The sequence below is a fragment of the Brienomyrus brachyistius genome, chromosome 15, assembly GCF_023856365.1.
Source record: "Brienomyrus brachyistius isolate T26 chromosome 15, BBRACH_0.4, whole genome shotgun sequence".
Classification (NCBI taxonomy): domain Eukaryota; kingdom Metazoa; phylum Chordata; class Actinopteri; order Osteoglossiformes; family Mormyridae; genus Brienomyrus; species Brienomyrus brachyistius.
The window spans coordinates 1,753,731-1,768,085 of record NC_064547.1 but is presented as its reverse complement, the minus strand read 5'-3'; the positions used below and the strand labels follow the sequence as shown (position 1 = coordinate 1,768,085).

The window sequence follows — 14,355 nt, the reverse complement described above, 5'->3', positions numbered from 1 at the left end:
ACACATACACACCCCCCTCACTCTCTCTGTCACACATACACACCCCCTCTCTCTCACTCCCCCCGTTCGCTCCTTTTCTTCCATACTCCGACTGACAACTCCTATGTCTCCTCCCAGCTTTTTTTTTTTTGGGGGGGGGGTGCTTATTTCTCTGGGTGTCTGATTATTTGCAACCCATAACAGGGTAGCCAACACATATATTTCATACTGGGCCAAGAACCCCCCCCTCGCCCGGAGCACTGCAGATACTTCCAAAAATACTGAGTATGAAATGATATTGAAAAGCATGTAAAAATTATACGCAACACCAAGCTCAGCAGTTTTACACGAACAAGTTACATCAACGGGGATCTACAACTTGGTCTTTTCAACAGGATGTACAAGTGATGATATTTAAACGAAACCCTAATTAGCTTTTACAGATTTTTCCAGAATTTTCTCTGCTTACCCTGGCTATAAAACATGCCAGGAATGTTGCAAATGAAATTCAATGAAACAAGCAAAGACTGTTCGAACATAACATACGAGGTAAAATACGGCAAGGCCTGACCTTGTGCCCAGTTCTCAGAAACCTGAGCACCCTTCTGCCAAATGAAAGCTAAATGGAGGAACCATTTTTTATTATTCCTCAAATTCAAAAGAGCCATTATTGCAAAAACCATTGGGTACACAGTTTACATACCGTAAAATTAATTCAGTGTATTTTTCCCAATGTCCCTTGTACAAAACCTCCGTGACCGTATACTGGATAAGCTGCTGGAAGATGGACGGGCTTAGAATTAAAGAACTTCCATGTTTCGGGAATGTAGCGGCAGAGACCTGCAGGAGCTGTCAGCCCATGAAGAGCAGCCAGCATCCATGGTGGTGCAGGGAAGCTCTCAGAGATCCATGTGAAACCAACCAACACATCAAGTGTGCACAAAGGTGACCTTAAACCCAGCACCACTGTTAAAAACCTCAGTAGAACTCTGAGATGTAACTGGTTTCAAAGCAGTTCAAATATCTTAATATATGACATTTACTCTAAATGTAAAAAATATATATACATTTTTCTTTTACCCGTAATTTAAAAATTGATTCGTCTCATTTAAATGGGGTAAATCCTTTCCATGCTGTTGGATGTGCACTGTTTAATACGTAGTGAAGTACTAATAGTATTAATACAAAAGTTTGGAGGCATGAATGAGTGGAAAATCTCTTTGCGTTCAAAGTGTCATGGAAGGTTCTCCCCATTTCTCTGGGTCTCTTACCAGGATGCTTACTGGTTTATTCTAATCAGCTCCACACAAAAATCAACACCCCCCCCCCCCCCCTTTTAATTTTAACAGTTAGGCTTTGTCTGCTGATATCAACTGAATTGAAGTAGCCCTATAACTATATAAATCTGGGGCAAAAGACATATTTAAAAAGCCTTTCATCCATCAAATATTTCCTTACAGTGTTAAATTATTACATATAAAATAGAACATCGCCAAACTATTGCGTATGCAATTATTACCTCAGAAAGGCCGCTTATTACAGGCTGACAGAACCCAACACCCAATCTGTAGCTTCTGCAGAATGCAGCTAAACATGACAGATTCAAATGCTTTATTTTATTAGCGAACAGCTTTGTAGACAGTGACGCAGCTATCTGCTGTCTGTGGAAAGTAGCAAAACACTAATGGCCTGAATTCATTATTTCATTAGTGAACAGCTTTCACCCATCAGCATTTAAATCAGCAAAACTAGTCAGTGAAAATGATAGATTATTGATTATACTAGTTAATAGAGAACAAGCAAACTACTTCAATCCCCCTAAACGAAAGGCACTCGGTACTACTTAATTACTGTATAGTTCCCTTTAGTGGTAATGCAATCAAATGAAACCTATATCAGCAGGTCTAGTATGAAAATAACTGAAACAGGTTCTAAAGAAGCACCGTCTAAGAGGGAAATACTGTAGCATAGGTTAATAAAAATGAATATTGATTGTTTTAGGGTGTTATTCATATAGTAATATGTTTTTATACAGGGAGTTTAGAAGGAAATGTCCACTAATCAAACTCCGCTGATAGCCGCCTCTCATCAAAGTGACTGAAGATGTCTGATAATGTTGAAGCATCTCGCATCCTTTAGCATTCTATAACATTCTATAGCATTCTTTAGCATCCTTTAGCATTCTATAACATTCTATAGCATTCTTTAGCATCCTTTAGCATTCTATAACAATCTATAGCATTCTTTAGCATCCTTTAGCATTCTATAACATGCTATAGCATTCTTTAGCATTCTATAACATTCTATAGCATTCTTTAGCATCCTTAAGCATTCTATAACATTCTATAGCATTCTTTAGCATCCTTTAGCATTCTATAACATTCTATAGCATTCTTTAGCATCCTTTAGCATTCTATAACATGCTATAGCATCATTTAGCATCCTTTAGCATTCTATAACATGCTATAGCATTCTTTAGCATCCTTTAGCATTCTATAACATGCTATAGCATTCTTTAGCATCCTTTAGCATTCTATAACAATCTATAGCATTCTTCAGCATCCTTTAGCATGCTTTAGCATTCTATAACATTCTATAGCATTCTTTAGAGACCTACAAACTTTTAAGCAATGTAGTATGCAGTGAAATTAAGCTATTTTCACTATAAAGTCTGACCCAACTGTAATAAATAAAAGTAAATGCAGTGGACTTTTAAAAAGTTCTACTTAAAATAAACATCTAAAGGCACACATACTGTTCTGTGTTTAATGGAATGGACCTAGTCAGCTTGAATTGCCTTTTTTCATGATTCATCACATATGCCTGAAACTGTCACATGCCTCACAATTCAAATATCCTTTGGCGATGTATCATCTTCTCCTAAAGGGTTGTACTTGCAATAAGCCGTGTACCTCTCTGTTTGTATCCCCACTGCATTTTTAAATGTTAAAAAGCAACAGTGAAAGAGTCCGAAGTGGCTGGAGCTGGTCTTAACCGGTTTTTAATCTGAATATGAATGAGACTCACAGCTACAAGAGACAAACATCAGAAAAGGAGGAACGCTTCTGGTTATCGCTGTGTCATCACTGGATGAATTCTCCTGCTTGGAAGCTACACCTGCAGCAGTCAGTTATTATATACATATATATATATATATATATATATATATATATATATACTTCTGAGATGGAGCTGAAACTTTATCCTGAACAGACTCTGTTTATTTGTTTACTTCCACAAATGTTCTGCCCCTATTTAGTAAAGCGGAAGCAAAAATATAAACCATATTGCATACAAGTGAATCCCTGTCATTGGAATATTATGGTAACAGCTTCTCAAAATGTATTATTATTAAATTAGACACAAAGCTGCAACATCTGCTCCTTGAATCATAGAAGTACAGCACAGAAAAACTCAACTATTTTTTTTCAACATTAACGTGACTGAATTTAAGATATTATAGGGAAGTTGGCAAATGTGTACGTTAAGCAGAATTTCTTGTGGTCTAGAAAATTTCACTGTTGGTTCCTGCACTGGTAATAGTTTGGTTAGCTCTACGACTGGCATGTTCTAAAAACACTAAAGGTTTATCTTCAGCCTTGATCAGTCTTGCATTACTTGCGTGGTTTCAGTTAAATATGAATGCATCATTTATTCTACCCTCACCGGCTCCGATATGACGATCCCTGACTCTGAGCGCTACAATCAAACTGTTGTCTTATCAGACCCACATAACAGGAAGTGCAAAGAGCTACGACATAGAAATTATGTTCTTAAAATTACCATGTAACACATATAACATGTATGATTTTATGACACTGTCAAGGAATACAGTTTGATAGCCTTGATGATCGCAGGGTCAGGAAATGGGTCAGACGATATAGATTTTCTTACACTTTTAAAAATACTTTAACATGGTTTGACCGAAACCTACAAACGGAGCCCTTATTTATGCTGTTTGATAGCAAAGAAGTCTGGGCAAAAATAACAGGGCCCAGAACTGGCCTTGGTGGACCCCAACTTTATGCATCATTGCCGTATAATCATACAAATCAAACGCATTCAGATATTACATTCCAGATACTGCGGAGATATCCTGGTTATGGCACCCATTTTATATGTATAAATCTATATGAACAAATACTGCAATTATTTTAAACTGATTAATGGGAAACAGTCTTTCATTAAAATCTGGAATTTTTAAATGGCAGAATATCTTCATGGCTTAAGTTTGTAACTCAAGCACATTTCTGGCAGATTTTCTGGCTGTTAAAGGATCATCATACAGAGGAAAGCACACCAACAGGTCCTGAAAATAACAGCTACCTTTTCCACATAAAGATAGAAATTCTAAGGATGATTCTTTTACCTTTTCTCTTAGGATGTATTTGCCCAGTATGGATATTGCTGAGAGACACCTGGGACGCGTAATGGTCAAATCTAGGGATTTCCTTAAGGGATAAAGCGCAGTCATGCAAGTTGGAAAATCCAAGATGCTTTAGCCTAGGAAAGCCTGGTATGTATAAGGAGACGAGCCTCCTGGGGCTTTTTGTTTGCTGGGGGGAGGGAGGGGGGCTGCTGGTATGTGGAGTAGACATGTCCGCACCAAGGAGAACCGTGACTGGTGAAATAAATGCAAGACTTAAGGACTTTGTCTATAGTAATATATGTTGCCCAGAATTTGCTCACGTGTACTTTCAGTAGTACGAGGAAATTGTAAGTAATTTAAGTAACCAAAAGGTATATACAAAAACACATATATCAAAAGATACAATATATATAAACATGCATATTGCATAGAGACCTTGTAGCACACAAAGGTGCCTCAAAGTAAATTCTCATTTTTTTACCAGGTCAGTGGACTTCAACTGCCCAACAATGTTCATATCAAATTTATCATATCAAGGAACATTCATGTATATATAAATTCGTTTATTAATAAAGATGCCAAGCTGTCAAAAGTCTGGAATGAATCTTCTGGTCTTCAGACAGCGTGTTGCCATCCAAGCCATGATCTACTGCAGGAATTCCTGAAGTTCTCCAGTCTCTTAGCAACCTGGAATGTGCTACTTACAGTATTTGGGTGACACCGTATCGCTGCGCGTATCACTTTACATCGCCGGACCTTAGCATTCCTGCTAGCCAAAAACGTACCAGAACGTACATTGAATTCCAGCGATGGCCTCAGTTTGTCTCACATGGTGAGGATGGCAGGAGAAAGCAGGCAGACATAACATTCTTATTTTATTCCTTTTTGTCAGCTTTCGGTAACTTTTTCACTGGATTTGTACATGAACATACAGCAATATAATGATTAAGATGATTAAACTACTTACTCATGTGAGCATCTCCAAATACATCCTTACAAACCAGGACACACTGTCCATCTCCTGGCTGATCCTCATGGTTCCTCAGGGTCCTCCACCTCTGCATCTCGAAGTACCACCACCAGACTAAAAGCCTTGTCCAACGTTTTAACCAAATGCTCAAACAGATGCTCAGATGAGTCATTGTTAAGCCAAATGTGGGACGTGATGCTGCCTGTGATATTCCCCAAGACGCCATCCAAAATCCTCTTTGCGCAACAGGACCATGGACTGATTGTTCTGGTAGAAGAAACCTGAGGTCAACAATCCTTTCAATGGCACACGACGGAACACATTGGCAAGATGAAGGAGGGGACTAGGAAGATCGTAGCATCTGTCAGGAAACAGAAAGAGGTCTATAACAGACCTGCCCCCCCCCCCCCCCCCAAGAGCTCCAACATGAGAATTAGCTCCTTGGCATCATCCCAAATGGCTCCTGCAGGATACGTTAACGAGAAACAGATTCATTTCCTATTCATGGCTCGATGGGGTCTTACGAGGGGTATTGCTGATAAATGTCACAAATATTAAATCGGGTTTTATTTCACAGGAGAAAAATATGAAATACTGATATACAAGGGCTGAGGAGGGAGTTAATGGAACAGGGGATATTACATTTATTTTTCAGAAGCCTAAGGGTGAAATCACACTGCTGACCCAGCGATTTGAACCAATGACCTTCCGATCGCAGCGTCGGACCCCAGCAGGCCTGGCACCACCTCCACACGGCGCTGTGCAGTCACAGGACTGCAAACTAAAGTCCCGAATTCTTCAAAACTGAGGTACGCACACGCATCCCCGAAATGAAATACACACTCTTTAGTTTATTAGGACCCTGACATTTTGCATATCGTACACGTTTTTGAATTTTAGGTGCATTGATAGTCAAAATGCAATCAGGAATAAACCCTTTCAGACTGAGATGTATAAAATATTGATGCTTTGCAAAGCTGTTTTTCTTTCTAATTGAAGTACAGCAGTTCACTAGTTATGATACCATTTCCTTTTGATGTGTGGCTTACAGGTTGATGGTGATGCAGTGGAATCCCACTTTCAAAAACTACGATTTCCTCGACTGCGAAAACAAATACTCCATCAGTCTCCAGTGCTCCTCTGAGAGCACAGCACTCACAAGTGCTAACAGTGAGCTAAACTGCCATTTGTAGATAAATCGTTTCAGCTAACAAAAGCTAAAGCTAAAAGCCAGCAGAGCCAATTTTACAGAGGCTGCAGGGGGTGCAATTGCACCAAAACTCGACAGATGAAAATACTGTTTCATCTTATTACATTCAATAACATTAAACTGTATTGTTAAAGTTATATTTCAAAATCCAGCTTCTGTTACTCAATATATAATAATAATTTACTCAAAATGTATTTCCACTCTCTCACCTTGCACCCCCTGGGTTAAAAGTCTAAATTCACCCTTGCATGGTGTGTAGACAAGACATACATCCATCCATCCATCCATTGTCCAAACCGCTTATCCTTCTAGGTCACGGGGGGTCTGGAGCCTATCCCGGAAGGTATGGGCACTAGGCAGGGAACAACCCAGGATGGGGGGCCAGCCCACCACAGGGCACACTCACACACCATTCACTCTCACATGCACTCCTATGGGCAATTTAGCAAGTCCAATTAGCCTCAGCATGTTTTTGGACTGTGGGGGAAAACTGGAGTACCCGGAGGACTGGCCTGTACCTCTGTCACTGAACTGACTGACCTATACCTCTGTCACTGAACTGACTGGCCTGTACCTCTGTCACTGAACTGACTAGCCTGTAACTCTGTCACTGAACTGACTGACCTGTACCTCTGCCACTGAACTGACTGGCCTGTACCTCTGTCACTGAACTGACTGGCCTGTATCTCTGCCACTGAACTGACTGGCCTGTACCTCTGTCACTGAACTGACTGGCCTGTATCTCTGCCACTGAACTGACTGACCTGTACCTCTGCCACTGAACTGACTGGCCTGTACCTCTGCCACTGAACTGACTGGCCTGTATCTCTGTCACTGAACTGACTGGCCTGTACCTCTGCCACCGAACTGACTGGCCTGTATCTCTGTCACTGAACTGACTGGCCTGTATCTCTGCCACTGAACTGACTGGCCTGTACCTCTGTCACTGAACTGACTGGCCTGTATCTCAGCCACTGAACTGACTGGCCTATACCTCTGTCACTGAACTGACTGGCCTGTATCTCTGCCACTGAACTGACTGACCTGTACCTCTGACACTGAACTGACTGGCCTGTAACTCTGCCACTGAACTGACTGGCCTGTACCTCTGCCACTGAACTGACTGGCCTGTATCTCTGTCACTGAACTGACTGGCCTGTACCTCTGCCACCAAACTGACTGGCCTGTATCTCTGTCACTGAACTGACTGGCCTGTATCTCTGCCACTGAACTGACTGGCCTGTACCTCTGTCACTGAACTGACTGGCCTGTATCTCAGCCACTGAACTGACTGGCCTATACCTCTGTCACTGAACTGACTGGCCTGTATCTCTGCCACTGAACTGACTGACCTGTACCTCTGACACTGAACTGACTGGCCTGTAACTCTGTCACTGAACTCACTGTTTAAGCAGACTGCACACTGTTACTCGGTGTGACATCAGAGAGCAGGAATTACAGTGAAGCAGACTATAATATGTGTTCTTTTCTTTGTAACATCACTAGCATTTTGAATTGGTGCCCAAATACAGAAATGAATAACAGCCGCTAAGGGGAAAATGAGAATTCATCGAAAGACATTTTCATACTTCCAGTGAGTCAGTTACGTGGCTTGCAGTGCATGCAAGTAGAGCTACAAGCATACAGGGCCCATAAGGAGCATACAAAACTATACCAGCTGGTTGGAAACAGAAGAAGAAACCACTTATTTTTTTTATTAAAACAGTATGTCGCCATAGATGTTATTCTCAGTGTCTGACCTTCATCAGGATATTAATACTTCATACTAATATGATAAAGCCCAGGCGAATTATACATGGTTCTTAATGGTGTAGTACACTCACTCATACTATATAAGAAATGTTTTATGTTTTATATATTTATACTTGTATTTTGATTGTATGTTAATTCATGTCTTACTACGGCTGTTCTGAGAGGCTTTGCACACAAAAATTTCACACACAGGCAATAAACATGATTCAGTTTGATTTAGACGTATACATGCAACTCAGCAAGTATCTTTCCACAGTTATATCATTCATCCATGATCCATCCATCCATTTTCTGAAACCACTTGTCTTATTCATGGTGGTGGGGGTCCGGAGCCTATCCCAAGGTAGGAAATAACTCAGGATGGGGGGCCAAGCAATCGCAGGGCACACTCACACACCACTCACTCACACACCACTCACTCACACGCCATTCACTCACACACCACTCACTCACACGCCATTCACTCACACACCACTCACTCACACGCCATTCACTCACACACCACTCACTCACACGGCATTCACTCACACACCATTCACTGACACGCAGACACCTACGGGCAATTTGGCGACTCCAATTAACCTCGGCATGTTTCAACACGGTTATCAGTCGTTCTTTCTTCTGAATAGTGCTGCCAATCACAGACTGGATGAAGATCTTTTCAGCCTGTAAAATCTCAATAATAAATGAAGCATTAATGTCAATTGAACTGTGCTGCTTATTTCCATCTTCAAATTTCACAAAAAAAGCATAATTTTTACAAGTAAACAGCAACGTAATAATGGCAAATTCTGAAAGTTTCTCCAGTTATTTTTCATTTATGCATTGTCCTGACAGACCAGCTTGTTCGCTGCTTTTGTTTGTCAAGTTAGGGTTAAAAAAGTTACAGTTAGGTTTCCTTGGTAACACTGTATGTGCCTCAGCAATAGTAACTGAATACAGGCTGTTTAAATAGACATCCAAATATATGCTTGAAAAGCACTAATAAATATAGAATTTCAAGTGAAAATCTATAAAATTAGAATTGTGAAACTATTAAAAGTACAAAGCATATCTGGGAAGATATCATTTAGAGCTAAATCTGCTTCCCCAAACAGGGGTCAAGTCTCATGTTTGACCCATGACAGTCACTTTGTAATGTGCTTTAAGCAAAACGTTTCCTTCGGTATCAGACATGACCTGCTGTGAAGGCTTGTCTGAATACACCTAAAAACTATATGCCCCCCACCCCCCCTTAGCCTCACTGCACTCATTTCCATGTTATTAACGCACCCCCAGGTAACATACACTGTTAGATTTTTGATCACAGTTATTTTCTGTAAATTATTGGTCTGTAATTAATGATGTTTTTTCAGTGTCTGTTTCATTAACAAGAATGATTTTTTTGTAGTAATAATAATAATAAAATAAGAATGATATTAATACATATGAGCATAATTGGTCGTTTTGATGGCTCACAGTTTTCACTGAAATGTACAAGCTTTCTGTCACCCACCTCCCTGTTTTCACTGCAGTTAGGTTGACGTTACACTGCAGGTTTCACTGCAGTTAGAATTTACCAGATCATGTGTTTTTCCTGCTCCAGTAAGACTGCAGAGGCATACTTAACTGACTGCAATACACCAACACCTCAGCCTATTTCCAATGTGTACTCATCTAAGACCTGCCAAAGACCTAACTGTTTATAAATGAAGCGTGGGGCGCAAGCTGCCATCCAGTCCTTGTTTATTTTATTCAAGTGAAAACACCTATTTAAAGCCTGCCTGCTTCAAATGCTTAGCTCTAATCCAGGCTTGAAGCACTAGCTTTCTCAGAAGGAAAGTTAATCAATGGAAAGCCAGTACCAGACCTACACTTTGGTGTCCATTGTGGCATGAAGACATAGACTGGACCAGACACTTTGCTCTTTTTAATTTGTATATTCCACTTAAGGAATTGCTTATTTTTTACAGAAAAGCTGATTCTTCACATACATGTTTTCAACTTGCTGCAGATTTTCACCAGAATATAATCCCCCCTGAAAACCAGAGACAGAAAGTGACATCTGGTAAGAATGTAATTTCTTTTATCAAAGCTAGAACTAACTATGAAGCATTTGATTAGATTTAGATCAGCTTCAGATTCGTCAGTGTAAAAAGTAAAAGTACCCAGATAGTGAAATGCAGTTTGCCACCTAATCCAAAAAGCACAAAATAATGCAAAAGTGCTATTATATATAACATGTAAAATATGTATAAATATTTTCTTATGCATTAGTACATTCAGGATTCTACTTGTGTTCTTAGCCCGACATTGACTTGTTTGCACTGTGTGTCTTTGCCCCTCTTCTTCTTTATAGTAAATCTTTGTCTGTCTGGCCTCTACGAACCTCCGCTGCTGTAATACACAAGAATTTCCCTCTGGGATCAATAAAGTTCACCTAACGTAGAGTAATCTGCATGAAATTACAGTCTTTTCAATCCTGATTTTGGTTTTCAGATTAATAGGTGATTGTTCTCTTGCAAAATAATATAAAAGATATACAGTCAAAAGAATAGACAAAAAAGAGCTATATTCCTACATCTTAGAACCATCTGTGACATTTATATGTTGTGTAAATTATTAACAATCACCCTAAAGTTTAAAAGTTTTGGCAATGTGATTCATTTTATGATTTTTACTCATGTTAAATTTCTCATGCAGTTCAAAACAACAGGTTTTAATATACATTTTAAAAGAAGTAGCGCCACCTACTGTCTACTCACTGTTATGTCGCTGGTAGGTGTATCACACAAAAATGCTGCTGGCAGACCAGCTTTCATGTCGTATTTGCTATCGAGGTGCCGAAGGCAAACTGTTTTCACTGGATGGTTGCACAAAGGCAAAGGGTGTCAGTCTTTAGCTATAATATTACCCATTACAGACAAAAAGAGCTGTGGTTAATTTTTAGCTAATTCTGTAAACCTGCAGGGTTGGTATCCTGTTGTTGTTGTGGTTATGTGCAATAAACTCCTCTTCACTTCATTTTTGTGCCCTCAGGGAATTAAACCTGAGAAGAGCAAACAAAAGCGAAATTAAATGAAGCCAGAGGAAGCAGAGACACGACTAGCGAAGCTGACGCCCTTCGAGAAAGCCATGCGCGACATGTCACAGAACGAGCGCGTGCTGAGTGACATCATGCTGGAAAGGCGCGTCGCCCTCTATGAGCTCCGGGGGGTGGTGGGAAAGGGCAACTTCTCGCAGGTGAAGCTGGGCATCCACACCCTGACCAAAGGTGAGAGAGGGGGAACTGCTATTTCTGCACAGGAATATCCATGTAAATGAGGGTGAATGAGAGACAGACATGCTGGAATTAGAGGTTTACGATAATTTTTATGGAAACATCAATAATAATAATAATAATAATTATTATTATTATTATGCTTACGTTTTAACAGCTAAAGTGCGCGTTGACCCTCATAAATTCACATTCAGTGCATTACAAAATGTGTTTATTTCAATAATTATTCATTCTTCTTTTAACGGAGTCACCTTGAGAGATATTAGATGTTATTATTTCTCATTGTATCACAGGCCAATTAGCAGCAGTAATCCCCGCTAAAGTCACTTTTGACAGAATGACATCATGATGATCAAATGTCACTATCAATTTCAGTCCACGTGCGAGAAAAAAAACTGTATAAATTCATCAAATAAATTGTTTAACTCATCGTTTTCATCTATGAGTTTGTCAAAGATTCCCAAGCAAAAAACAAGCGTAACTGGATTTAAAAAGCCGAAATTCTGTCTGGGTTCTGTTAGCCTGCGAGAATCTTGGAATACAATGACTCTTCTTTTTAACCTCTCTGCTTGCTTCTCCTGTTGCACCTCTGTCACAAAGAGAGGGTTGCGGTCAAGGTTATGGATAAGATCCGTCTGGGCGTGAAGCTCAAGAAGCTGATAGTATCTGAGATATCCTGCATGGAACAACTGTCACATCCAAACATCATTCGCTTGTATGAGGCGTTTGAGACAACAAAGAACATTTACTTGGTGACGGAGTACGGCAGTAAAGGGGATCTCGACTCTCACACGAGAGCCAAGGGCTACTTGTCTGAAATGGAGAGCAAAGACATCTTTGGGCAAGTCCTGTCTGCCGTCAAGTACATGGTAAGCACCGGTGCATAAATGACGATTCATTGTTTTTAAATTCTTAAGTACGCATTCTGTCTAAAACCTATGTGCTCTTTTTCTGCTCTCAATTCAAATTTTGCAGATCATCTTCCGTTTCATGTGAAGTCCTTTTCGTTGTTTACGCTATAGAGAATGGATCTGCACGCTCTCGGTAAAGCCAGCCACATTTTGAGGTCATTCATTCTTTTGTTTTGAACTTTACAGCATAACAAGAATATCGTCCACAGGGACCTGAAAGCGGAGAACATCATACTCACCTCCAGCTGCCTGGCTAAGGTGGCCGATTTTGGCTTTAGCACAGTCAGCAAGCCCGACGAAGTCCTCACCACCTTCTGTGGCTCTCCTCCTTATGCAGCCCCCGAGATCTTCAGGGGGAGAGGCTACGTGGGCCGTCATGTCGATATCTGGGCACTTGGGGTTCTGCTGTACTTCATGGTCACAGGCCTCTATCCATTCCGTGGTGCCAATTTGGCCCGACTGAGGCGCCGTATCGCTCAGGCCACCTTCCAGACCCCCCCCCAAGTCTCCGAGTCGTGCCAGATTGTCATCAAGGGCATTTTGCAGAAAGCGCCGCTCGATCGTTTTACCATCCAGCAGATCATGACCAGTCCGTGGCTGAAGGGAGCTGAGTACATGAAGCCGTATCCCGCCATCAAGCTCACGCCTGCTTATCTGACAGAGCCGTCCTGGACCCTGTGTGAGGAGGAGAAGGAAGTGAAGTCAACCCTTCTAAGCTTAGGCTTCTCAAATGCTCATCTGAAGAATAACACCTGTGTCGACTCATACAGCGCCATCATCGGCACCTACCGCATCATACTGCATCGTGTCCAGAAGAACAAGTCACTGGAGAATGCCAGCTGCTTGTGCATCGTGCCCAGGAGAATATGGCTGTGGAGAACAATGGCCTTGCGCACACCCCCGCTCACTCCATGGTGACCACCGTCATGCGCACGCCGCGTGTCGTCAGTGCAACACTTCTATTCCGCATCAGACGGAAGGCACAAGCTCTTTCCATAACGACATCACTTCAGTAAAGTCTGCCGTAGTGTAAAAGTAGTATTTTACTAATCCTCTCTGTAAATAAACATATGTTAAGAAGTGTGGTGTTTCTCAGGACCCTGTAAAGCCTTATAGCCTGTCAAAGTGTCACAAGCGCAGGGTCTTTCCCTGGCCGCGTTTGGCCAACGGACTGTCAGCAGCTGACGCAGGATAGCTAACTTTAGCATAAGCTGATTAAAATTAAAATTCTTGGAAGACCAATTCTGTTGTTCTGTGAATCACTGTGCCTGACCTGAATCTCTGGATAATTAAACAGCTGTATAAATAAAATGTAGGTTATTTAAATTCTGCCTGTCAAAAATGACTAATACTACAATTATCACTGATTTAGTAGGGATTCAACAAGAGCCAAAGACTGAAACACTATATTGCCAAAGGTATTGGGACAGCTGCCTTTACACACACATGAACTTTAATAACATCCCATTCTTAATACATAGGCTTTAAAATGGAGTTGGCCCACCCTTTGCAGATATAACAGCTTCAGCTCTTCTGGGAAGGCTGTTCACAAAGTTTATGAGTGTGTTTATGGGAATTTTTGACCATTCTTCCAGGAGAGCATTTGTGAGGTCAGGCACTGATGTTGGACAGGAAGGCCTGGCTTTCAGTCTCCGCACTGATTCATCCCAAAGGTGTTCTGTCGGATTGAGGTCAGGGTTCTGTGCAGGCCAGTCAAGTTCCTCCACACCAGACTCACTGATCCATGTCCTTTCCAACCTTGCTTTGTGCACTGGTGCGCAGTCAATGTTGGAACAGGAAGGGGCCATCCCCAATCTGTTCCCACAAAGTTGGGAGCATGAAATTGTCCAGAATGGCTTTGAATGCTGCAACATTAAGAGTTCC

The 14,355-nt window shown here is 41.1% G+C and overlaps 1 protein-coding gene across 1 annotated transcript; it reads left to right on the top strand.

The window, feature by feature from the left end:
• The first annotated feature begins 9,968 nt into the window (after positions 1-9,968).
• LOC125709237 (serine/threonine-protein kinase NIM1) lies at positions 9,969-13,713 on the top strand. Its single transcript, XM_048977502.1, has 4 exons — positions 9,969-10,348; positions 11,320-11,554; positions 12,161-12,429; positions 12,658-13,713. Exons 2-4 carry the CDS (start codon positions 11,359-11,361, stop codon positions 13,387-13,389), a joined length of 1,197 nt encoding a protein of 398 aa, XP_048833459.1. The 5' UTR covers positions 9,969-10,348; positions 11,320-11,358; the 3' UTR covers positions 13,390-13,713.
• Positions 13,714-14,355: the final 642 nt, after the last annotated feature.